The 26918-nt window shown below is 36.7% G+C and overlaps 1 protein-coding gene across 3 annotated transcripts in view; it reads left to right on the forward strand.

Moving 5' to 3' along the window:
• ERC1 (ELKS/RAB6-interacting/CAST family member 1) overlaps window positions 1–26918 on the forward strand; it is a 549895-nt gene that overhangs the window by 88575 nt on the left and 434402 nt on the right. For all 3 annotated transcript variants that reach the window (XM_080810688.1, XM_080810687.1, XM_080810689.1), the window contains exons 3-4: window positions 6411–6827; window positions 23096–23170. In XM_080810688.1, coding sequence (XP_080666814.1) covers window positions 6411–6827; window positions 23096–23170 — 492 coding nt within the window. The remainder of the gene's footprint in view (window positions 1–6410; window positions 6828–23095; window positions 23171–26918) is intronic.

A 26918-nucleotide genomic window follows, 5' to 3' on the forward strand; every position in this document is an offset into this window, starting at 1 on the left:
TTTTCTAAGCTTTATTTTTGGATAAGAACTCTACGTGCTTTGTATAGTACTAAAAGTATAAAGTTCTTGTTGACTGTTGATTATCTGAAAATGCTTCTGTTTGCTTTGGATTGAACATGAATAAATTCAGGGATGGCTGGCTGGCTGAATCAGTGGAGCATGTGACTTTTGATCTTGGGGTGGTGGGTTCGAATGTCACATTGGGTGTAGAGGTTACTTTAAAAAAAAAATTACAACACGAATAAATCCAGAGTATATATAGTTAACATTTTTTGTTAGGATTGTGTTTTGTATTTTGGATAGTTAGTATTTAAGATAGATTTTTTTTGTTGTAGTTGGTAAAGAACTAATTGTTACAGAAGATGAATAATTTATTGTATTATAGGGGAAAGATACAGCTTTCTAGGGAAATTTGCATGTACTATCTACTAGCGGTTTACTTTCAAAATAATTTTTCAAAATTTGTTTTAGTCATTCTTTCATCAAAAATTTATTGAGCAGTAACTATACCAAGCACTGTGCTGTGCCCCAGAGTAAAGAGATGACAGCCCCAAGTCCTAGAAAATTTTTAATGAAGGCAGAAACAAAGAAAAATACATTTCAGATTAGTCTGGTAGGTGCTGTCGTTTAGGGATATAGTAAAATGGCAGTACAGATCAGAACATCAGATAGCCTGAAGAAGCTGTAAGCTTGACTCAGATGACTTCAGTAAGAATTATTATAAGCTCTTTTGCATCTTACATGGATAAGGTTCCTTAATGTATACATTTATATGCTTCAGAAAAAAATTTTTAATTTAACATAATATGGTGCAATACTGGTACTTTTTCTAATGGATCATCTTGACAAATGGTGCATTGAGTTCTCCATGATGTATTGTTTTTAACGATGACCATTTTCTTGTATCTATAGTAGTCTGCCCTTTGCATGGTTTTGCTTTCTGTGGTTTCAGTTACTGGTGGTCACTTATGGTCCAGAAGCAGACCTCATTTTCCTTCTGATTTACTGTTAGAAGGTCACTAATAGCCTAACACTACCTCACAGTGCCTGCGTCATTCACCTTACTTCAGTCTGTCAGGTAGGCATTTTATCATCTCACATTATCATCAGAAGGTTGAGTACAGTACAACAAGATATTTTGAGAGAGAGACCACATTCACATGAACTATTATTACAGCATATTGTTATAATTATTCTATTTTAGCTTTTTTTGTTAATCTCTTACTATGCTTAATTTATAAATTAAATTTTTATCATAGGCATGTATGTATTAGAAAAAACCTAGGATATAGAGGATTTGGTACTATCCATAGTTTTAGGCATCCACTGAGGGATCTTGGAACATATTCCCGTGGAAAAGGTGGGGGGCAATACTGTATTTTTTCTTTTTTCCTAATTAAAAGTAGCTCTAGACTACAAAGTTCTGTCATTTTAGAAATCAGGATAAACTGGATCAAAGTGTCCTGTTGTTCCAAGCAACTAATGATTATATTTGGGAAGTTCTGCCTCACAGGAGCCTCTGATATTTATCCAAAAGATATTGTATGAAGGGTTGCTGTGATCTTTCATTGTTTTTGCAGATAGATGTATTAATTTTCTAATTAAGCCATAGTCCCTGTCAAAGATTACAGTTGTTCACAGTATCCTACCATTTCATTGAGATACAGCTTGGTGTAATAATAGCACAATCCTTGGAGTAAATTTTAAGCTGTTACTTTTCCAGTCTTTCTAGATCAACTGAATGTCAGAGTGGAAAGTGGTAGACTAGCGAGTGTATGGTATAACATACATACAACATTTGGAATGTGAGAAGTGTGAGTTCGTTTTGGAGAGTGTCATGAGAATAATTCCCAAATAGAAGTTCTCCTAATGTCTTACACTGAGATCTTCCCTCTAAATTCAGTCTCTCTGTTTTTGGTTGATCACTGTGTAAGACACTGTAAATGTCTGTGAGATGTGCAGGTTTGCTCATTTTATCATCTGTCTGAATATGCTGGAGAAGGAGTAGCCTGGCTTCTAGCCTGCTGCTTCTTCTCCCAAGGGAACTGGCAAGAATTTTTTTTAAGTAAAGCTAGCTTGAATGTGGCCTAAAGTAGGAATGGTGACTCCTATTTCAATGGAGAAGATTGCTCTGTAGCTTTCTAGACTGCCAGTCAGATCATCATTTTGTATTTCCTAGGAAATATTTCATAGTAAAATGTGTGCAAGCAGAGCTGAAGAAGTAGACCTTACGTTAGTAGCTGTAATTTTTTCTTCACCAAAATGGTAATTGCTATACTAGATATAAACACAAGTGGTAAAGTATACGTGAGACCAAAAGCTATTATAGTCAATGTCTGTTTCTCCTGACTTGAATAGTGATGAATGTCCAAAAAAACGAGAACAGTTGTACCTAGAAATGAGTTTCATTGTTGAGTTTAACTTCTGATATTTCTCTTTGGGATAAATTCACTCAGACTTTATCTGGGTTATTTTTACTTCCAGGGGTAAAGAAGGAAACTAGAATTGATCCAAGACTTCAGAGAATTAGCATTTTGACATATCTTTTTACTAAGGATTTTGAACTCTACAATTATTGAGAATCTTTACAGGGTGATGCTGACAGTTAAATGCATTTAAAGAAATCCTGTTCCTGAATTAAAATATCTGATAATTCTGTTCTTGGTAAGAAAAAAGCAGTGCTTTTCAGAAGCTTGAAGATTATCAGAATTGAAAATTCACTACTCGCTAAGCATAATAGCAAAGCCAGAAACTGTAAGAAACAGTTTGTATGTTTGCACTAAATAAATAAATAAATTCCCTATAATACTCATCATAAACCTCGTTAAAAGAAAAATGACAACCTTGGAAATAATATTTGTAATATACACAGCAGGCAAAGGTTATTTAATCCACTTAGGAAAATAACAAAATGGGCAAAGAACAAGAACAGATGAGTCACAAAGGAAGGACTGCAAGGTGCCAGTAGATATGTGGATAGATATTCAGCCATGCTTGTAATTGAAGAAATGCCAGTAAAAGAAAGAAAATACCCAGAGTTTTCAAATGTGTGGGAAATGGCCACTCCAGATATGGTTTGGTGTTAAGTTTAAATGTGTACAGACCCTTTTAGAGATAATTTTAATATATATCAAAATTATAATTGCATATCCTCCAATTAAGCAATTCTGCCTTTGAGAATTTATCCCTAGGAATTTGGATACATGTACAAAGACAAACATACGAAGGTGCCAGTTGTAATAGTGCAAACTGAGAACCAACCCAAATGTTTATCATTAGTCATAAATTATTTCATATCCATACATTGGAATTTTATGGTAGGCATCATCTTTCCTCATTTTCTTTATTGTTATAAAATACACCTTACATTTACCATCTTTTTTTTTTTTTTAAGTTTTTATTTATTTGACAGAGAAAGTACAAACAAGGGGAGCGGCAGGCAGAGGGAGAGGGAGAAGCAGGCTCCCCACTGAGCAGGGAGCCTGGTGCGGGGCTCGATCCCAGGACTCTTGGGATCGTGACCCAAGCTGAAGGGAGACGCTTACCAACTGAGCCACCAGATGCCCCGAAACATTTACCGTTTTAACTATTTTGCAAGTGTACAGTTCAGTGACATAAAGTACATTATGTTGTGTAAACATTACTACCATCCACCTCCAGAACTCTTTTCATCCTGTAAAATTGAATCTCTGTACCCATTCAACAATGACTCCCCATCCCTCCCCAACCCCCACTTTTTCCAGGCCCTGGCAGCCATTTTTCTACTTTCTGCATCTATAAATTTGACTACTTTAGATACTTCATGTGAGTGGAATCATATAATATTTGTCTTTTGTGACTGATTTATTTAGATTTCATCCATCTTGTACCATGCATCAGAATTTCATTCTTTTTAAAGTATAAAATGTAAACTTCTTTAAAATTTAATTTTTGAGTGAGTAGAACATCTGTTCAAATTCAAGCGAATGGTTGGGAGGAGAGGAGATGGGATGCAATTGCTAATTGGGATGGGATTTCTCCAAGGGGTGATGGAAGTGTTCTAGAACTGATAGTGTTCCATGTACAACTTTCAATATGCTAAAAACGACTGAATTATATACTTAAAACAGGTGAACTTTATGGTATGTGAATTGTATTTCAGTAAGACTGTTACTAAAAAAAAAATCCAATGTCAATTATATTATACTTCAGGTAAAAAAAATTTTAAGAGGAATACAATACATTTCTAGTAAAGTGTTCTTAAAAGTTGTCCCTCAACTATTCTAGTTTTACTTTCTTTTCTTTTCTTTTGTTTTTTTTTTTTTTTAAATTAGAGAGAATGAGAGAGAGGGAAGGGCAGAGGCAGGGGAGAAACTCAAGCAGGCTCCATGGTCAGCACGGAGCTGGTTACAGGGCTTGATCTCATGACCCTGAGATCATGACCTGAGGTGAAATCTAGAGTTGGATGCCCAACCAACTGAATCACCCAGGCACCCTCTAAAAAAAAATTATTTCTTGTGTGACTTTGCAGAAATATTTTTATTTTTATGAATATTTTATTTATAGTAAATATTACTCCCTCCCTTTTAACAAAAGTGGTAGTAAATTGAACATAGATGGTATTCTATACCCGAGCAGACATCTCTGAAGTCTGTTTCTCTTGGTTTTAGGTTAAAAGGTTTTTTTGTTTTGTTTTGTTTTTAATTACAAAAGGATCCCATGGTTAGATAGTATAGAAAAGTATGAAGAAAAATGTAGAAGCTGTCCATACCTGAGATAGTCATTGGCAATTGCTTATATATCTTTTTAGACTTTTCTCTCCATGTTTAATATGCTCTTTTGAGCATATTAGAATTGAGATCATCCTATACTTGGTATCGTGTAGTCAGCTTTTTTATACTTAAAACAATATGTTGTGATCATAGTTTTTAATCAGTAAATATCTGCATTGTGTGGACATTTCTCATTTACTGTAGCTCATCACCTGTTAATATCTATTTAGGTTGTTTCTAATTTTGTCACTATTATAAACAAGAATGAATATCTTTCTGTGTACACCTTTGTACCCTTGCCAGATCATTTCTTTGAGATACTTACTACATTGCTATTTTGCAATCTGCCAAAATCTTTTAACAGCCTGTGTTTTAAAATACAAACTTACAAAGATTTCCACAGTACTGTTAACTCTGTGAAAAGAGGGTGCAGGTATTTAAATCCTTATTTATTTTTAAATATGAAGGATCTGAAATGCTGAAAGTGGCGTTGTGTCCAAAATTGCATAGCAGTTAGTGTGAAAGCTGGCGCTAAAACTCATGTCTCTTATTGTGGGTTAGTGTTCTTTCCACTGTGGCATACTGCCAGTCCTTAAATACCTTCAATACAAGGAGTGATTTTGTTATTGTTGCTTCTTCATTTCTAAAAATATGATTCTAAAAATGTTAGTTATTGTTTAATATTATTTAATACTTATTTAATTTTTAATTTTATTTTTACTTTATTATTTATTTTTAATTAATATAATTAATTTATATAAACACATACAATTAATATCTTATTTATTTTATTTTTATTTATCTAATTTAATATTTAATAATTATTTAATTATTAATTATTTAATATGTGAATTTAACTTCTTAATAGCCATTTTGTGTTTTGATATCCTTTGTATTTTTTGGTGAAACTTTTAAAAATTTTTCAATTTTTTAAATTTTTAAAAATTAATTAATTGAAAAGAATTTATTTACTTATTTGACAGAGAGACAGTGAGAGAGGGAACACAAGCAAGGGGAGAGGGAGAGGGAAAGGGAGAAGCAGGCTTTTTGCTGAGCATGGAGCCCAACGCGCGGCTCAATACCAGGACCCTGGATGATGACCTGAGCCAAAGGCAGGTGTTTAACCACTGAGCCACCCAGCGGTCCTGAAACTTTTCATTTTTAATTAATTAATTTATTTGAGACAGAGAGAGTGCATGAGCATGGGGGGAGAGGTAGAGGGAGAGAGAATCTCAAGCAGACTGAGCCGAAATCAGGCATTGGATGCTCAACTGACTGAGCCAGTCAGGTACTCTTTTTGGTGAAACTTTTGTATGATGTGTTTGTATTCCTGTAGATTTCCCCTTTTTCTCCCCTCCCCTTTGGTTCTGTGTAATACCTTCTACTGATTTTGAACAATATCTTTATTTTGTTATGGCTTATACAAAGTGAGGAGCTGTCCTACTTGTTTCCTGTTGGGAATAAACACATGTTAAATTACTGAGATTTTATAGATTATCACAATCATTTTTTTTGAGACAATGTTAAAAAACAAGAATTGATTGAATTCGGGGTTCTGAGAGCCATGGTAGCTACTTTCTGACTTCCCCAGTCTGCTTTGTTTTTTTCTTCTTGAGGAGGAAAGCTGATTTGGGGTTTTCTTTTTTGTCTTGCTTCTAGCACATGCAAATGACAATCCAGGCTCTTCAGGATGAATTGCGGATCCAGAGGGACCTGAATCAGCTGTTTCAGCAAGACAGTAGCGGTAGGACTGGTGAACCCTGTGTGGCAGAGCTGACTGAGGAGAACTTCCAGAGGCTACATGCTGAGCATGAGCGGCAGGCCAAAGAGCTGTTCCTTCTTCGAAAGACTTTGGAGGAAATGGAGCTGCGTATTGAGACCCAGAAGCAAACCCTAAATGCTCGGGATGAATCCATCAAGAAACTTCTGGAGATGTTGCAGAGCAAAGGACTTTCTGCTAAGGCTACTGAAGAAGACCATGAGAGAACAAGACGACTGGCAGAGGCAGAGATGCATGTCCACCACCTAGAAAGCCTTTTGGAGCAGAAGGAAAAAGAGAACAGTATGTTAAGAGAGGTGAGTGACCACTTTTTCCATCTTAAGACTTACTGATGGTCCTTTTTTCCCCTGATTAGTCAGCATCTTGGCTTTGATAAATTTACATGTTCTATTGAGTTAGTGGGAGAGAATTTCTTCTTTGCTATTTAGGTGCTTCACTGATTTCTATTCTGGTTTGCTCTCTTGCATGAGATGGCATTGACTGGTATGTACACTGGCTTGATGACTTTCTGTGTCTTTTTCTGCCTCTATTTGATTTCTGTAGACTCATTTTGTTGCTAGAGGGGCACAGAATTTTCTTTGTTACTTATCTCTTAATTTGTTCATAGAGACACACACAACAAAACCAGAATCAGAGTACCTATTATTTAATTTTAGAATATTACTAAGAGAAAGTAAGTGGTTACCTCAGTTTAGGTGTGCTTATATAAATAGTCCTTGGCAGTAGTAATGGATGTTTGCCCTGTGGTTTCCATGGAAACTTGCCTTGCTGTAAAAGATATGTAATAAAAATCATTTGCTGCCATGGAAGCACAGTGAGAAAGAATGATATAGAGGCATACTGCAGCTATTTTTTATAGAGGAAACTCAGACTTCAGCTGACCACTGTGATTGTTGATAATTTTTCACTTTTCTAAGTAGTGAGTCATTTTGAGAAAGTATAAATGAATTTTAAAAAATTGACATATAATTCTCTATATGTGGTCAGAGACTTTAGCCATTTGGATGGGGAAAAAAAATTCTCAGAACTGTGTTAGTGCCATTCTGAATGAAGTATGAGGAAAGAAATTTAAAAAATGGACTGTTCCCCAAACAGCAAAATAACAACTTCAAAAGGATACTTCTAAATTTGAAGTTCTGTGACTTCTCCTTTTGTAAAAATTCTGAAATATTTATTTACAGTGAGGATATTTTGTTTTTGATAAAGGGGAAATTCAGTGTTTTTTAAATACATGATTTTATTACACGATAAATTCAGTGTTTTTTAAATACATGATTTTATTACACGATAAATTCGTTTATTACACGATAAATTTATTATAAATAATAATTATTATTATAATAATAAATTTTATTACACGATAAATTTTATTACACGATAAATTCAGTGTTTTTTAAATACATGATTTTATAACACGATAAATAGGTTATTGTAGTAAGGTTAGGAAATAGATTGGCAAAAATTTAAAATCCCAGGTGTCATTACCTAGCGTTAACTGCCGTGTATATGTTTCTAGTCATTTTTTTAAAAAGATTTTATTTATTTATGTGAGAGAGAGAATGAGAGAGAGAGAGAGCATGAGAGGAGAGAGGTCAGCGGGAGAAGCAGTCTCCCTGCTAAGCAGGGAGCCTGATGTGGGACTCGATCCCGGGACTCCAGAATCATGACCTAAGCTGAAGGCAGTTGCCCAACCAACTGAGCCACCCAGGCGCCCCTGTAGTCATTTTTATTATGTATATATTCTTTCTACATTTCTTTCTCTGAAAAAGATAGAATACCAGGGGTGCCTGGTGGCTCAGTCGCTGGAACATCTGACTCTTGATTTTGGCTCAGGTCATGATCTCTGGGTTGTGTGATCGAGGGATTGAGCCTGTGTTCTTGGGCTCTGTGCTCACTAGGGAGTCCGCTTGGGATTCGCTCCCTCTACCCCTTCCCCTCTGTGCTCTTTCTCTCTCAAATAAATAAATAAGTAACTCTTTAAAAAAAGATAGAATACTATCCATTAGTATTGTCTAATACAGCTTTCTGTGATGATGGAAACGTTCTGTATCTGCTCTGTTATGGTAGCCACTAGTTACATGTACCTGTTGAGCCCTTGAAATGTGTTGACTGAGGACCTGAATTTTAAATTCTGTTTAAATATAATTAATCCAGAATTAAATTTAGTTAATCAAATATAAAGTGTCTGCATGAAGCTAGTGGCTGCTGTATTAGTGCAGGTATGCATAATGCAGTGTCGCCAGCTTTTCTTAATAATTTGTTTTGACCACTTTTCTTTTGTTAGGTACCTGTAGAGTATTGTAATTTCTGATGAATTTATAAAGTTCCATTGCATTTACTTGAATACTTTTTACCATTGAAAATTTTATTTTCACATTAATTTTTCAGTATTATAAAACTGTGCTTCGCTGAATATCCTTAACCATGTATCTCTGTACATTGACTTTTATGTTTAGGAAACGTTTCTAGAAATGAATTTGCTCAAAGTGTGTGCACATTTTTGAAACTGAGTACTCTTATCTTCCAGAGTGATTGGACCAGCTTATCTTCCCAGCAGCATCTGATGTGTTCTTATGATTAATGGGCAGCTATGTACATGTTATTCTCTTCAGATTATCAGGCTGTAATATTTTGGAAAATTGTTAACCAAGTGCTTTGTCAGGGAACATTCTGAGTTTGTTTCAGTTTGCTTTCAATTTACTTTACTTTATGACCTGACCATAGAACATGGTTAGAGAAGTTGTGGTAATCTTACACAGCATGCAACAGCAGCATCATGAATTTTGAATGTTAGGTTTTTAAGGCTTCTCTTCTGAATATTTCGACCAGTGCATATTTATTTATTTTAAAAAAATTTAAATTGAAGTAGAGTTGACATGCACTGTTAGGTTGTTTTCAAGGTACAGTACGGTGATGTGACAAGTCTATACATAATGCGCTTTGCTCACCATAGTATTTGCTGCCATTTGTCACCATACAATGCTATTACAATACCATTGACTATATTTCCTCTGCTGTACCTTTTATTTTTGTTACTTATTCATTCCATAACTGGAAGCCTGTATCTCCCACTCTCCTTTACCCATTTTGCCCACCCTCCCAACCCATCTCCCCTTTTGTTCTTTATATTTATAGGACTGTTTCTGGTTCTTGTTTTTTCATTTATTTTGTTTTTTAGATTCCATGGATAAGTAAAGTCATCTGATATTTGTCTTTGTCTCACTTATTTCACTTAGCATAATGCCCTCTAGGTTCATCCATGTTGTCATAAGTGGCAAGATCTCACTCTTTTTTATTATGCCTATTTAATTTTGAATTTTGAAGTTAATAAGTAATGAATAGTGAAGGACCGTGAAAAGCCACACTGTTATTCTGGCAGAGAACCATTAAAAACATGGTGAATTTGAAAAACTCATAGAAAAAAATAAGAATTTAAGAATGATTTTTCAAATAACAAGCTATAAAAATATTAAGTCCAACTTATGTACATAATATGGAAAGAAATATAGGCCTTGTCAGTCATACCAACACACAATTCCAGTTGCCATTAGTAACGTAGCATTATTTTATAGGAGACACAGTCATAGGAATTAAAATTACTCAAGAGCAAGTGGAAATGATTGCTTCAGAAACAAAAAGACTTATTTACTTAGAATGAGCAAGCATGAGTTAGGGGGGCCAGAGGGAGAGGGAGAGAAGCAGACTCCCTGCTGAGCACGAAGCCCTGAGTGGGGCTTTATCTCATAACCCTGAGATTGATATGAGTGAAATCAAGAGCTGGGTGCCTAACCAGCTGAGCCACCCAGGTGTCCCTGGAACCCAATGTCAAAAAAAAAAAAAAAAAAAGTTTATAGAGTTCTTGTTCTCTCTGTTTCTCCTATTTACCTTCAAGACTTAGACCAAATTTCAGTTCTTTTGTGTTTTCCTTGTGCAGCTTTATACATATATGTAGATTAATCAATCATATTATAGTATATTTATATTTACATGTATGTTTCTTCATCATTCACTTAATTTTTTGCATCAAAGATACATTTTCAATTTTTTATTTATTTTAAAGAATTTATTTATTTATTTGACAGAGAGTGACACAGCGAGAGCGGGAACTCAGGCAGGGGGAGCAGGAGAGGGAGAAGCAGGCTTTCTGCTGAGTAGAGAGCCTGATGTAGGGCTCGATCCCAGAACCCTGAGATCATGACCTGACCTGAAGGCAGATGCTTAATGACTGAGCTGCCCAGGCATCCCAAAGATATATTTTTTAAAAAAAGATTTTATTTTATTTTATTCTTTTTGAGAGAGAGACTGCGAGCTGGGGGGTGGGGTAGGGTGGAGGAGCAGAGGGAGAGAGAAAGAATCTTAAGTAGGCTCCATGCCCAGCACAGAGCCTGACACAAGGCTCAGTTTCATGACCTTGAGATCGTGACCGGAGTTGAAATCAAGAATTGGTCACTTAACCAACTAAGTCACCCAGGTGCCCCTAAATATTTTATTTTTAAGTACTCTCTATACCCAATATGTGGCTGAACCCACAACCCTGAGATCATGAATCCCATGCTCCTCTTACTGAACCAGCCAGGTGCTCCCAAAGATACATTTTTTTCTTAAAGTTTACTTTGAAGATTCATTTATTTATTTGAGAGAAATAGAGTGTATGTGCACACACATGCACACATCGTGTGGGGGAGGGGCAGAGGGAGAGGGAGAGGGAGAGAATCCTCAAGCAGACTTCCTGCTGAGTGGGAAACCCAACCTGGGGCTCAGACTCACAACCCTGAGATCATGACCTGAGCTGAAATCGAGTCGTAGGCTTAAGGGACTGAGCCAAGCAGGTGCCCCACCAAAGATACATGTTTTTAAAAAATCTTTATTTTGCCGGTGTCTAACAAATACACAGTGGATACTTGAGAAATGTTAGTTGAGTAAACTGAAGTGCAGGAAAAAATTTAAACCTGGAACTTATATATAGGATACCATTTTGAGTTTTTTTTTCCCCCTGGTGTGACCACTGGGTACTAAAACCTGATGAAGGTTTGAAAACAGGTTAAACCCCAAAGTTAGTTTTGCTTATGTGTTCAGTTATACATATTATAAATAAAGTATTAGCAGATAGAATCAGCAATATGATAAAATGATAAATAAAAGTGATAAAAATGATACTCTGATCAGAAGGCGTTTATTCCAGGAATGGCAGAATGACTCATATATAGTTATAGTTTGTATTATGTAAAAGGAAAAGAGAACCTTGTGGTATTTGATGGCTGTCTCAAAGATATTAGATAAAATGTTACAGATATTTTCTTTGAAAATGGAACAAAATGAACTAAAAATAAGGATTGAATGTTACTCTTATGGTAAGATTTAAATAAATAATAACATAATAAATGTATATTATAAACGTATTTGAAACTAATAACCAGCATCCAGCTTACTGTGACATGCTAGAAATGCCCATTGAAGTTAGAAAGAGGTCAAAGATGGTTGTGTTTGTTCATCAGTATTTAACATTATTTTGGAAGTGTAAGGTGGTGCAATTAGATAAGAAAATGAAATAAATAATGTCAGTAATGGTAATGGAAAGGAAATGGCTAAATTTTCATTATAGTATCGATGGGAATAGTAATATAAAGATGTTACTTTACCCTAAATCTGTAAATTTAATGTAATCACAATGGGAATGATTTTGAAAGATGCCCTACTGATGTAGTTTTTATTTGCAAGAACAGTGCAGGAACACTTGCTTAAACAGATTATGATGCATGTATTTGAAACCCTGTGTTATTAAAATGGGTGGTATTGGCACAGCAATAGATAGCTAAATCAATGAAACAATAGAATTCAGAAATAGCGTAGTTTTCAGTACATGATGGATGTTTTGAAATAGTGGCCATTCATTTGGAAAACAATTACATCATGATATCAAATTCTGGATGAAATAAAGAGCTACTGTTTGTTTTTTTTTTTTTTTTAATAAAAACGCTAGAAGAAAATATAAGTAAAAAACTTTTAATATAATCTTGAGATAGGAAAGAATCTTTCATTGCCATAGCGGAAACCTTAAAGAATTAAATTTGTGTAAACTAGAAAATACAGTTAACAAAAGTTAAAATGATAATTTGGGGTAAAGCTTTGTAATATATGACTAGACTAATACATAAAGATTGTTTCTAAAACAATAAGAGGCTAAAGGCTCTTGGTACCACCTTCCTTTCTCATTTATTCTGTTGAGCCTCTGATATGTATTAGATCCTGGGATAGTCATGGGGTATCCATTTTTCATGTCAGCATATGTGGTCTCGGCCCTCCTAGAATTTAGAAATCTGGTGGGAGACAGTAAACTGATAATTACAAGATAAACTACATGATTGGGTGGTGTCTAATTATGTTGGGGGAGGGGATTTCTGTAAACAGGATAAGCATCTTTGAGGAGGTGGCCCTTAAGGGAGATCTGAAGAAAGATAAGGAGAAAATCTTGCTGAGCATTTGGATAAAATCATTTCCTGAAGAAAGGTTAACAGTTTCAAAAGGCCTGATAGGAAGGAATTTTGAGGGAACAACAAGATGGCTAGAGGGCAAAAGTAAATTGTATAAGGTGAAGGCTGGCATCAGATGACAGGTTGAAGAGGTAGCGAGGGCCAAATACATTCCTTTCATTCATCAGATATTTACTGGGCACTAACCATGTGCAAAGCAGGGAAATAGCAATGAACAAAACATATCCTAGAAGACAAAGTACTTGCCTTTGTGATCCTTCAGGAAATGCAGTTGTTGTATTCAAAGTGCAAGAAGAGTCCATTCCAATGTTTAATCAAGGGAATGTTAAGATCTGGTCTACTTGGCACCTGGGTGGCTTAGTTGTTAAGCGTCTGTCTGCCTTTGGCTCAGGTCATGATCTCAGGGTCCTGGGATCAAGCCCTGCATTGGGCCCTCTGCTCAGCGGGAAGCCTGCTTCTCCCTCTCTCACTTCCCCTGCTTGTGTTCCCTCTCTCACTGTATCTCTCTCTGTCAAATAAATAAGATCTTAAAAAAAAAAAGAAGAAGATCTGGTTTGCCTTTTAAGAGTTCACTCTGGTTGTGTTGAGAATGCATGGGGCAGGGAAGTCTAATAAAGAATTTAACAGCTCTAATCTAGGTTAGGTGAGTGGCAGCTTGAAATGGCCATTGCATGTTCTATTACTAGTGGATTAAGAAAGTCAAAAGAATTGTGAGTTGGCAACACCAAGATATCCATAGGTTTTGTTATTTATTGGACTTTGTCCATCTTTAAAAAAAATAGTATTTCATCAATTCTAAGACTCACAGTTTTTCATACTTTAACAATATTGAATTGAGTTAAATCTTACCCTTGATGGCGTCTTATAGTCTGTCCGCGAGGCAGTAGTCATGCTGGATTTGTTTGCCTGTGCATTATTCACAGTCGTACCTGTTCCTTTTGTTACCACTTTAGTTGAGGGTGTGAGCATTGTTGGTATTTCACATGTTAACTTTAATTGTTGATCAATATGTCATCAGTAATACTATGTAGTGAATTGGCATTGAAAACAAAGTTACTGGCAAGGGGAAAGCTATAAAAACAGTTCAGAATGATATATAGTTAATCTTTGGAATAAGTAAAAGAACTCTTACAGTCAGTATAAAATACAAATTTTGAATGATAAAGCTTTGTGTCATAATTTATTTGGAGGCATTTCCTCCCTTTCTTGCCATTACATAAAACAGTGGTATGTACTACAATCAATGGCATCTTAAATTTGATTAAGTACTATAACATTAAAATGGCATTCATATCCAGTAACATTTGTGATTAGTTTTCCATTTTGTTTATAAAAATGATCCTGTAGATAACAGGTAAATATTTCTCCTAAACAAAAGCCAAAGAAGAAAAAAAAAATTAAGCATCATATTTTTTTTGTACTGAAATTACATTTTTATGGGACACTTATTATTAGATGTTATATTGTTTCCTGTAATACTTTTCCTTTGATTGATAGAAAAATGAAGACATCTATTGAACAAATATTGAACCACAGGACTTGTCTTGGTCAGTGCTTGGGACTTGGGCATACAGAGTTTTAACAAGCTTTATAGATAATTGTGTTATATACTAAAGTGTGAGACCCAAGTTTGGGTTCTCAGTCGTTTGGCAGAACATAGCTAAGTTGGCTATGGAATTTTTTGGCTCTTCATTCCATATGCATACCAAACGTTATCTGTAGGCCAAATAAATATTTCATACCTATATATGCTCTGAATTTTAGAAATGTAGATGCTGTTGTGGTAAATAAAATGTCAGTTTGTTTTAAAACATTATTATATTCATGCTAGTTTTTATATTTTTTTTTTAAGATTTTATTTATTTATTTGACAGAGATCACAAGTAGGCAGAGAGGCAGGCAGAGAGAGGGGAAGGGAAGTAGGCTCCCTGCCAAGCAGAGAGCCCGACGCGGGGCTCGATCCCAGGACCCTGGGATCACGACCTGAGCCGAAGGCAGAGGCTTTAACCCACTGAGCCACCCCGGCGCCCCTAGTTTTTGTATTTGTAACATTTCAATCAACAAACCTTGTTAGCATGTTGGGATTTACAAAAATGTTTGAGCTTAAAAGTACTAATATTTGACCAGGTTCTAGGCTAGGAATTCTGAATTTAACTGGTATATCTGAAGAATGCCTGTTTTTGCCATTGGCAGTTGTAAGGTAGAAATAGAGAAGATAGGAGGGGAAAAAAATAAGAGAAAAAGTAGAAACAGTAGACAAAACATAGGAAGAATTTAAAAAGAGGAAGAATTTAAAAAATTTAAAAAAGAATTAAAAAATAAAAAAATTAGAAGAATTAAAAAGAATTAAATTGAAAAAAAAAGAATAAAAAAACCCCAAGTTTGCTGCTTTGTGAGTGATTTTGGAAAATACGGACAGTTGCATACCTTAATCAACTTATTCCTCCCCTTTTCCTTGTGTCATTTATGCCCATTTCCATTTGACAAGAAGATCAGATTTTCTCAGACTAATGCCATTATTAGAGGTGGTAAAGGGTTAAGGTCTAATGGTTTCTGACACAGAGAACCAGGAGGATTCTTTCTGCTTATTCTCCACATTTTCTTTATTTCTATCTCCTCTGTTTTGAGTACAGTAAACCCAGAACTTGTGTGGAGGATTGAATCTGTGAAGGGATCTCACAAGCAATCTGGAACTTCTACCCTTGAACCAAGGGTGCTGGGGGCTAAAACCTGAAACTTGAAAAAAAGAAATTTCAGACATAAGTACTACTTTTCATTCACAAATACTCCTTTCTCTCAGTTGTGTAAGTAAAAGTTGACTTACTTTTTAAAAGAAACTACTAAAAAGAGAAAAATATGAGAATTCCTAACTTGCTTGTTTTCTAATTCTAACCTTTCCTTGGTAAATTAATGGGAGAAAAGGAACACCTTTTCTGTTGTCTACCACAGTTGACAGTATAACAAGATCCAGATAATCCTACCTGTACGTTAATTGTTTTTGAAAGAAAAATTTCAAGCCAAAGGAGTGAAATAGGACTAGCAAAAAAAAAAAAAAAAAAATCTAGTTCCTGTATTTATTTGAACAGTACATTCATTTCTATTTCCAGTCTTCTCTCTTTATTTAACAGTGCATGAGTCAGAGGCTTGATGTACTCAGTGGGAAAGGGGAGTTTATCAGCTCACCGACTGGAAGATGTGTTCATAGTGAGTTTTAATGTGCAGGCCTTTGAATGGAAATTTGTTACAAGTGATAGGTTTAGAAATGTCTTAATGGTAAAACTTTATGCCTTTGAGTGATTTAAAATGTATCCTAGTTCCTTAGCAAAGGAGGATTTTTTTGTTCAAATGGATTTCTGTTTTGTTTTGCTTATGTGCTTATTAGCATTTAAAATAAAATTATTATCATTTAACCTTAAGACATTTGGAAATCTACCTTAGTTGGAATGAGGTAGTAGGAAAGAAGTCAGATAAAATTAGTTCACTATCTGAATTGTGAGGTATTTCAAAGAAAGGCAGTTTTAATATTTTCAAGTTGTTACAGAAATATCAAATGAAAAATGTAAAGTATATGTTATAGAATTTTATTAATAGATGAAGATAATTTACAATTAGCAGGATTCATTTTATTTTTGTTTATACTTTTTAAAGTTTTACACTCATTTTATTGAATAAATATTATTAAATATCTGCTCTGTGCCCAGTTGATCATCTTGCTTACAGTGTGGAGAATAGATAAAATGTGGACAAACTGGAGGCTCAGAAGAAGCGGATGAGTTTGTTGTTTTAATGTAACTGAGAGATTGTTGTGGCCTGAACTAATGTGTTTGAGATTTTGTCCTGGATTAGTGTGCTCTGGATTTTACTGTCTTCCTTAATGAAGTGTTTTGCCTTGTGAAAATTAATTGTGGATTGGCTTGATATTTAGAAGATTTGCTTTTAAGTGCTGTTAGGGCTGACATAGATAGCCTTTCCTCTTTCAGGGCTAAATTAGCTTTACTTCTAAGACTTGGCCTTTCTTTCTTTCTTTCTTTTTTTTTTTTTTTTTAAGATTTTATTTATTTATTTGACAGAGATCACAAGTAGGCAGAGGCAGGCAGAGAGAAAGAGAGGGAAGCAGGCTCCCTATTGATGTGGGACTTGATCCCAGGACTCTTGAGATCATGACCTGAGCTGAAGGCAGTGGCCCAACCCAGTGAGCCAGCCAGGCACCCAGACTTGGCCTTTCTGGTGTCTCTACGAAATGCCTCTGATGTTCTCCTTACTTTGGCCATTTGTAACTAGAATTTTTCCCAGCCCCATGTGAGTTCAGGTAGTTGCTCAACTCATAGCTCTCTGGTAGTTGTTCTGTCGCTAGTAATTGTTCTTTGTCTGACATTGTGGAGTCTTGCCCTGTGTACATACACTTAGTGTTTGGCCAGAGACTCAAGGGGACCTGTGTCAGATTAGATACTGCTGCTTTTATGGCTAGCTTCCTCCTCTGTAATATTCTGCTCTGCAGAATTTCCCCTGTCTTAGGAGTTTTATCCTTTGATCTGTCTTCTGTGTTCTGCGTGACTTGTTTTCTGTATGGGCTTCCTCTCCTTGCTTCACATACTGAATAGCAAGCCTGGGCCATCGATATTTGTTTCTCTTCTTTCAAAGGATCATAGACCTATGCGCTTGTTTTCCAATGTCTGAAAACAGTTACTTTGTGCATTTTATCTAATTTTAAAATAGTTCACAACAGGAGGGCCAGTCTTCTATCCATTATGGTTAGATCATGTTGATTTTGTAGAGAGTGAAAAGTAAATGGGAAACTCATTGAAGGGTTCAGAGCAGACTAAACTGTTTAATTTGTTGGTGCTCTGTGGAGATTACCCAGTTGCTCTCTTGAGAATGGACAGAGGAAGTGGAAGGAAACTAATGACTGTCATAGTAATCTAGGGTTCAGCTGAACTGGAGATGGAGTGAAGTAGAATAATTCAAGACATAGATTGAAGATGGAACAACCCCTGCCTTCAGTTTGAATTGGTTGTGGGAAATGAAGATCTGAGAAGAATGAGACACTGGTGTTTAGCTGTGCCACTGGGAGGGCAGTGCCTTTTAATGAGTGGAGAAGACTTAATCTTTCATCACACTCATCAGGTGAGGGGCTAGATTAAGGAAGAGAAAAATCAAGAGTTTTGTGAGGGACCATGTAAATTACCTATTAGACATCTAAACAGAGATATCAAATGGGCAGTTCGATAAATGAGTCTGAAATCAGAGCAGAGGGCCTAGGAGTTCACTAGTGTTTCAATTGAATTTTAAGCAATGTTATGGATTAGAGAGTTTAGATGGAAAAGAGAAGAGGGTTTAGGACTTGTGACCTGGCCACTATAGTACTTAGGGGTCTAATTTAGAAGGAAGAACCTGCAAAATAAATAGAAGGAGCACTTGGAGAGAAAGAAGAGTAGGAGAGTGTGGTATCATAATAGTCAAGAGGAAATGTGTATATAGGAGGGAGTGGCCCACTGCTTTGAATGCCTCTGAGAGTTCTAGGAAGATAAGGACAGAAAGGTGTCCACTAGATTTGGCACCCTGGAATTCACTGGTGATGGTGGATGAATTGTTTGAATGGAGAGGTAGAGAAATAAATAATTAAAATAATTAAATGAAAGCAACAGTCTTCCAGTGTGCTACTAGGGAGATCAACTTTGGGAGACTGTTCGTATCATCCAGGCAGAATCTCTAGGAGGGCTGGAGAGACTGGGTGCAGAAGTTATATACCCAAAACAGTTTCCAGTCCATCATGTTCCTTTATGGGTTTGGTGAAGACAGTGCTGCTCTTGGTGCAGGGCACAGACATGCAGCTTATTTGGCTGACACCACTGACACTGCTCACTATTCTTGGAGCCTCTTTAATTCCTGGGACTGGGAGTGTGAGGTAGCTGCTGCCTCTGCCACTCATTGTCAGAGTTGTCACTGTTCATGTCCCCAAGTCTTCTGTTTAAAAGATTCTGATAAAAAAGAAGTGATGTATATGTCGGTAGGGGAGATTAGGTCTTGTGTCTGGACTTTAACTGCAAGAAAGGCTGGGAAAAAAAAGTATGTGACATTTTTAGCTTTTAATGTGGAAGGAAGACCATTTTAAAATGTGGAATCCCCGAACATAAAAGGGAGATTAGATACCATGGCATGAAAGAGTGATAGATGTCCACTACAAGGTTAGATAAATAGCTTTTCCAGGTTATCCAGGGAAAGGTAAGACCGTTGACTTTTGAACAATGAGTGGGTTGGGAGCCGACCCTTGTGTAGTCGAAAATCCTCATAGAATGTCTTACTCCCTGGAACCTAACTACTAATAAGCTACTGTTGACTGCAAGCCTTACTGATAACATAAATGGTTGATTTTACATATAGTTTAAATGTTATATGTATTATTTACTGTATTCTTTAGGTGAGCTAGAGAAAAGAAAATGTTATTAAAAAATCAGAGAAAACAAAAACAAAAATCAGAAAACACATTTACAGTACTGTATTATATTTATAAAAAAAAATACATATAAGGGTGCCTAGGTGGCTCAATCGGTTAAGCGTCTGCCTTTGGCTCAGGTCATGGTTCTGGATCCTGGCATGGAGGCCTGCATTGGGCTCCCTACTCTCCTGCTCCCTCTGCCCTTCCCTCTGCTCATGCTCTCTCTGTCCCTCTAATAAATATAAATAATAAAATCTTTAAAAAACAAAAGAAAAAATAATACATGTATAAGTGGACCAGAACAGTCCAAACCCATGTTGTTCAGGAGTCAACTATAGTTGAATCTGTGGGATTGGGGAAGGGTTACTTTGTATGGTTGGTGTGCATGTTGTTCAACCAAACAAGGACTTCCTGCTGATGGAACAGGTGGGGCCTAAAACTCTACCAGTGTTTCATGGTGAGGTTGCATCTACTCCAGAGGGGTTGCTTTTTTTCTAATTCATTTTAAGTTTCTCTGTGGGCTAGTGGTGTTCCTGGAGTGGGGCTATAGAACAGTTCCAAGGATGGAATTTAGAAAATGTCTGTCTGTGCTTAGGATAGGGGAAAGGACAGAGAAGAAGCCTTCCGAGCTAGGATATTCTTTAATAGAAGGCAGTCGATAATTTTATAGTTGTTCCTCCTTTAACTCTCTCTATGGTTTAAAAAAAAAAGGCTATTACATGGAGTTCAGAAAGGATGTGGACTGACGACAACAGCTATTAGATTTAGGAACAAGGAAGTCTTTTATTTGATATGGTAGAGAGAGTGGTCCAGTAGAGAGGTGAAGAAGAAAACTAGCTGATAATTTATTCATTTTTTTCAGTCTTTTCTTCATCCAACAAAAGAAGAATGGATATGAAGGAGAAATAATTTTTAATGATTGCTTACATGTCACACAGTGTCTGAGGAATACAAAGGACAGTTTTGCTCTGAAGGAGTTCAAAGTCTGGTATGTTAGAGAAGATTATTCCAAATACAATGTAGTGTTAGAGGAGGGCTATATAGAAGTTAGAGGAAGTGTTTGTGATTTAGCACAGAAATAGAAAGGGGTTCAAAGATTTCCTCTTTAAAGAGCTAATTCTTGAAAGTTTGGTAGCCATTTGTTATTCATTCACTCATCATTCATTCATATGTTGTTAGAAGATACATGCTCTGGGAGAAGGAAAAGTAGAGTAAGGGGTTCTTTTTTTGTCAGTTTGAGGTTTTAAAATAAGGAATGTTGTGCTAACATTAAATGTTAATTTTTTAAATAAAATGTCAAACCTATACTTATCACTTAGATATACCAACTACCAAAGTTTTGCCACACTTGCTGCATGTGTCCTATTTTTTTCCTTTTCTTTTTTCACCAAAGATTTTAAAACAAATTCCCAACATGATATAATTTACCTCTACAGAGTTTACTATACATCTCTAAAATATATGAACATTTTCTTGTATAACCACAGTGTGATTATCACAACTCATAAACCTAATAATCTAGAGAAGACATTTGAGTCAAGACTTGAAGGAGACTAAGTCCTCCCCATGAGCTGATGAAAGAGAGTTTAGGCAACGGGAACATCTTGCGTAAAAGTCCTAAGGAATGGGAGAATGCCTAGCATATTTGAGGATCAGCAAGGAGTCCAGTGTGGCTGAAGCCTGGTGACTGAGAGAAGAGTGGTAAGAGATGAGATCTTGTAGGCTACTGAAGGGACTTTGACTCAGCTTTGAGTCAGATAGGGAACCATGACAAGAATTTTGAGTGGGGGAGACAAGATTAAATTGAGTAGAGGAGACAAGATTAAATTCATGCTTGAAGGTCACTGTGAGTGCTCTGTCAGACTGTAGGGGAGCAAGACAAAGGGTGGGGACCTTAATTAGGAGCTTGTTATTGTGTTTAAAAGATACATACAGATGTATATGTATATATGTGTGCATACACACACATACACTATATATATATCTCTTTAAAAAGATATATATATATATATATATTTTTTTTTAAGATTTATTTTTTGAGAGAATGGGAGGGAGAGAGAGAGAGAGAGAGAGCAAGAACGAACATGCTGGGGGAGGGACAGAGAGAGAGAGAGTCCCAAGTAGACTCTGCTGAGTGTGGAGCCTGATGTGGAGATCCATCCCACGACTCTGAGAGATCATGACCTGAGCCAAAACCAAGAGTTGGATGCTTAACCAACTGTACCACCTAGGTGCCCCTAAAAGATATATTTTTGTTGGTGGCTTATTCCAGGTGGTAGCAGTGGAGATGGCAAGGAGTGCTTGCATTTTGGATATGTTTTGAAGGTAGAGTTTACTGTATTTCCTGATTGACTGACTATAGCTCGAAAGCAAAAGGAAGGCATTAAGACTCAGATGTTTCACCTGAGCGACTGAAAGGATGGAGCAGGCTTTAAGAACACCTGGAGTTAGGGAGAAAAGTAGCAGAAGAGTGTTATCTATTAATAGTGGTTTGCACTATAGTTTCAGCAGCCAACTGGTAAATGTGGATGTTCTACTGGTTTTTAAATGCTGACGGTTTATAATTTAGAACTTTTGTCAGTTCAGTGGTACTGCTCTTTCAGGAAGAGGTAACTCTGTGAAGTGTACAGTTCTGTTTTCTGTTTTCTCTCAAACCATTCTTCCTGGCCAGGCAGGAATGAATAAATTAGATGAAAGGTATAATTAAAGTATTATACATTCCTTTCATTATGGTTGAGTATAGTTCAGATGGAAAGTATTCATCTGTGTATTCTCTGGGATCACTGAACTTGATCTTAGCCAAAAGGCCGAGAAGCGATTCTCTCTGGGATCATTAGAAGCTATGCCAGGGTACTTTGGAAATGTTGACTGGTTAAGTCGAGGCATTCACTAAATCTGACAGGAGATAGCCTGAGGTGGTCTGATAACTTTCCTGTGACCCTTGAAGACCCTGATTATGATATTACTACCATTGCTTCCTTTCTTCCTGATTCTGAAATCACTAAAATTTAGATGAAAAAGAATAGTTACGTTTTTATGACATTTTATTAACATGAACAACCTTACCTTCTTTTTTCTTTCTACTTGTCACCCTGCTAGAGAGAGATTTTCATCCCAGGTAGCCAGGTTGTTACTCTGGAGTAGGTGCTGTAGAAAGGATGTGATTAACACAAATGCTTTTAGTAGCTTTGTGCAGTGCAGACTGATGACTGCTTTTATTTCTCCTTTTAAAAAGGGAATATTTCTGATCTCCCTTTGGACTGTGTGTGGAGTTCTGATTTATAGGTCTTAGAGTCATGTGGAAAATTGACACACTGCTCTGGGGTTGCATTGTAGTTTCCATCTGTTGTACTGATTTCGCCTGTGTGACTAATTTTAAATAACTAGGTGTTCACTGACAGGGACTCATATGCCTGTATGTGTGACCCTTATACTCCTTTAGCCTGAATGCAACCTGTGGTTCTCTGATCCACTGGGGAAGGTTTGGTAGACAGGGATCCGAGTGTCTTGTAAGGCTGGGGTAGTCATTTTTTTAACACAATTATTCCCTCTCGCCATCCTCCTGTGCTCTCCCTTTAGGAAAAAAACAAGAGTGAAAAAAAGGACACTTACTCTCATTTTTACTTCTCTTGTACAGGAGATGCATCGGAGATTTGAGAATGCTCCTGATTCTGCCAAAACAAAAGCCCTGCAAACTGTTATTGAAATGAAAGTAAGTAAGAGTCTGCAAAGAATCTTGTGGGTCATTTTATACTTTTAAGTGATTGCACACTTTCCTGTGTGAGTTTTAGAAAGTGGTATATAATAATATTTCACTTATTTTGTAGATTGAGAAGACATAGTAAGATGATGAAAATGACACTTAAAAAGAACTTCAGTTTTATTCCATTTTAGTTACACAGAACTCAAATGGGACCAAAAAGGCTTGTCCAGAATTTCTTTTAAACAGCTGTGCTTAAACCTTTTGATCTCAGGACCCCTTTTTCTCTTAAAATGACAGGCTCATTCATTGGTTTTTAGAAAATGCCTGCCTAATACTAAGTCTAGTAACCATAGTTTGTCAATTGTTCTTTCAAGTAAAAATGATGTTATATGAAAAAATTACCTAACGCAGCAAAGAGGCACACAAGTGCTGTTCCTGAGGCACAACTTTTGTACCTTTCCATTTCATCACAGAGAATATTAAAAAGATGTGTTCTGAAGGGTTGTGATTAATTAAAAGTAATAATTTTTACTGCTTCATTAGGGACATTCTCAAGGGAAGCAGTCTTCCAAAACTTTTATTTCTAGCGCTAGCTCAGTTGGCAGAGCATGTGACTCTTGACCTCGGGGTCATGAGTTCAAGCCCCACATTGGGCCTAGAGCTTGCTTACTTTTTTTTTTTAATTTTTTTTTTTTAAAGATTTTATTTATTTGTCAGAGAGAGCGAGAGAGCAAGTGCACAGACAGAGTGGCAGAGGGAGAAGCAGGCTCCCTGCCGAGCAAAGAGCCCGATGTGGGACTCGATCCCAGGATGCTAGGATCATGAACTGAGCCGAAGGCAGCCGCTTAACCAACTGAGCCACCCAGGCGTCCCATTTTTTTTTAAAATTTCTAATATTTCTTTCTTTTTTTTCTGCAAGTGTCTGATGCTGAAAAGTGCGATGACTGCTGGTATGGTTTGGTCCTACTGCCTGTTATCCTAAGACACTAGCAGTTTTTTTCCCACTATTGCTTATATACCTTTAGTGCAAATGTTCATAGTGGAGAAGGCAAATAAAGTCATAGTATTATTATGAAAATGGTTTTGACTATGCAGACTTCTTGAAAAGGTCTTGGGGGATCCAGAATTTTAGAACATGAACCGTACTTTGAAAAACTCTGCCTTAAGTTAATGAATAGTTAGAAGTCTTTGAGCTCTGTGTTATATTAAGAGCTTGCCTTCCAGTTTCCTTGGTTTCAAAACTTGGCTTTACTTGAATCAGTTATATGACACAAAGTAAGTTACCTAACCTCCCTGTACTTCAATTTCTTTATTGATAGAAGGAGGTAATAAGAGTGCTATCCCATAGGTTGTTTTGAGGTTTAAATTAGGTATAGCAAGTAAAACACTTGGAACAGTACCTGGCATGTCGCAAACTGTTAGCTGCTGCTATTACTACTTTTATGAACATCATATTCTTTCTTCCAAAAGCTGAAAGGCTCTTATAGATAAGGATCTCTCTCTCTTTCTCTTTTTTTTAGCTTCTTCATATTCCTGAAAAAGATTGACACTTTTTACTTTGTGAGCTTTTATTTAATATTTGGTAATATAACAAGAATATTTAATTATTGGTATATAGTTTTATGTAAATAGAGGCTTCTCAAATACAGTTTTAAGAACTTTTCTCTGAATTTAAATGGTTTCCTCTTAAAATTTTGTGTTTATCTTTATTTCCAGTGGGGAAGGGATTTACCAAACAAATTCTGAATTAGTAGAATTCTGGGCTCTTTGTAGTCAGTTAACAGTCTTGAACATAATCCTGCAAAGAGCCTTAAAAAGTTTCATTGTATGTTCACATTTCCCACAAATCTCTTTGTGTATTTTATTTCCTGAGCCCTGTTTAAACCTAAGACTAAAATACATGAATGTACCTATGTTTCCAAAATCATGTTACTCACCTTTTGATAGAATAGGGAAATATAATAGTATTAATTGGTAGTGGTTTTATTTTAACTTGTGTTAACCTTTAGCCATTTGGTTAAGAAGCAAGAGATTCTGAGATTCTGGTGGCCCAGCTGGGTCAGGTGGATGCTTTGCTGAGATCACAGCTGCAAGTATAGCATGAACTTGAGAGAATTATGAAGGTCTAGAATAGTCTTGGGGGAAGAGGAAAGGAAGATGGTTGATAGACCATAAAAAAGCCCAACTGTCTTCAAGGTGATGTAATTTTCTTTTCCCTTTGCCTTTTCTTCCTCTTCTTCCTCCCTTCTCTTGCCTTCTTCCCCCTCCCATCTTCTCCCTCTCCACTCCACCTCCCCTTCCTTCTTCTCTAATTTTTTTTCTTTTTTCCTTTAGCAGTGGAGGAACAGGGAAGAATTACTACGCTGCTCTAGGTCAGAGTTTTGCCAGGCAGATAATGGCAGAATTATTGGGATGCAGATGAATTGAGGATCATGGTGAGAGAGTAGTTTATATGATCAGGGCAAGAATGTAGTGTGGATAGTAAGAAAGAGAATTCAGAATGGACTGACAGGTTGGGAGAAAATGTGACAGGGAATATCTGTGAGGTTTACGAATACCAAATAGAAAGTGATGGTGCAACAGGCCTGGGGAGAGAGTCCTGGGTGGTTTTAGGATCCAGAGTTTAGTCCTGTCAAGTGGGTAGTGAAGTGGACTGGTAGATGAGGTCATTGGAATTAAGGACATCGCGGAATTAGGACATTGAAACCCCAGGATGATGGCAGAAGTGGCATTTGAAGGGAAGATTGATTGTGCGCCAGGAGCCAAAGACGTTTTCAAATGTCCAGGAGTGATTGGGAAGTCCCTAGATGGCAGCAACGAGGAGGGTAAAGTGAAAAGGAGTATGAGCTGTAAATAAAGGGAGGCAGCACTTTTCCCCCTGCTGTTTTCTGGTACTGGAGGGTTAGTAACCTTCACTGGGGAGAATGCAGGGAAAGTATATCCTTTGCGAAAGCCAGGTTTACCTTGTAGTGAGGAGAAAATTCTGGGGGGAAAAAGGTGAGGATTTGCGAAATTTTGCAAGGAACAGGGGATTCCAGTAGGCTCATGGGAATTGGCTGATTAATGATGGGAGACCGAGGGTGGGGGAAGTACAGAATAGTAAGATGATAAATAATTTATTTACTTAGTTATTATACATTCTAGGAGTAAGAAACCTTGTTGGAAGGACTGTCCTCACATAAGCCCAGTCTGGTTGAGTTGTGGTAGAACAAGTTGAGCATATCAGACCTTGCTTTTCTGGCCTGATTTCAGTGAGTAGCCTGGCAGGTCTCCTATCTGGGCAGTTAGTGGCTGCCTCAGGACTTTCAGAGTTATAGTTTGGTCCCTTCTGGGGAGAAGCTTTTATGGGACATGATTTGGTAGTGAGGGTGCTGATTGCGTTAAGAGCTGCCTCTGTATTTGTGTTGGAGTTCGGGGAGAAGATTGATAATGTTTCTTGGGGCGTTGTGGAGACTTTGTAGAGTTAGAAGCTGTCTACATGATGTTCAGAGCTTGAGTTCATAGCTGGAGGCAATTTTGTCTTGTGTGGAGTACCAGTTGTGGAGTACCAGTGGTGCTAGAAATGCAGTCCCCCTTGGCATTGGCCCCTTTTTATCCACCCACCGCCCCCAACTAATGTCAGAGGTCAGGCACATTTCATTGGCAGGTTAGTCCCATGCATATGCCTAATATTTTAGCTATTCTTAAGGAACTACATCCTGATATTTCCAGGAAGATGTGCAGTGATCTTGAAGATGAATTTTCAGATAGTACAATG

This window comes from Martes martes (assembly GCF_963455335.1).
Source record: "Martes martes genome assembly, chromosome: 8".
NCBI lineage: Eukaryota > Metazoa > Chordata > Mammalia > Carnivora > Mustelidae > Martes > Martes martes.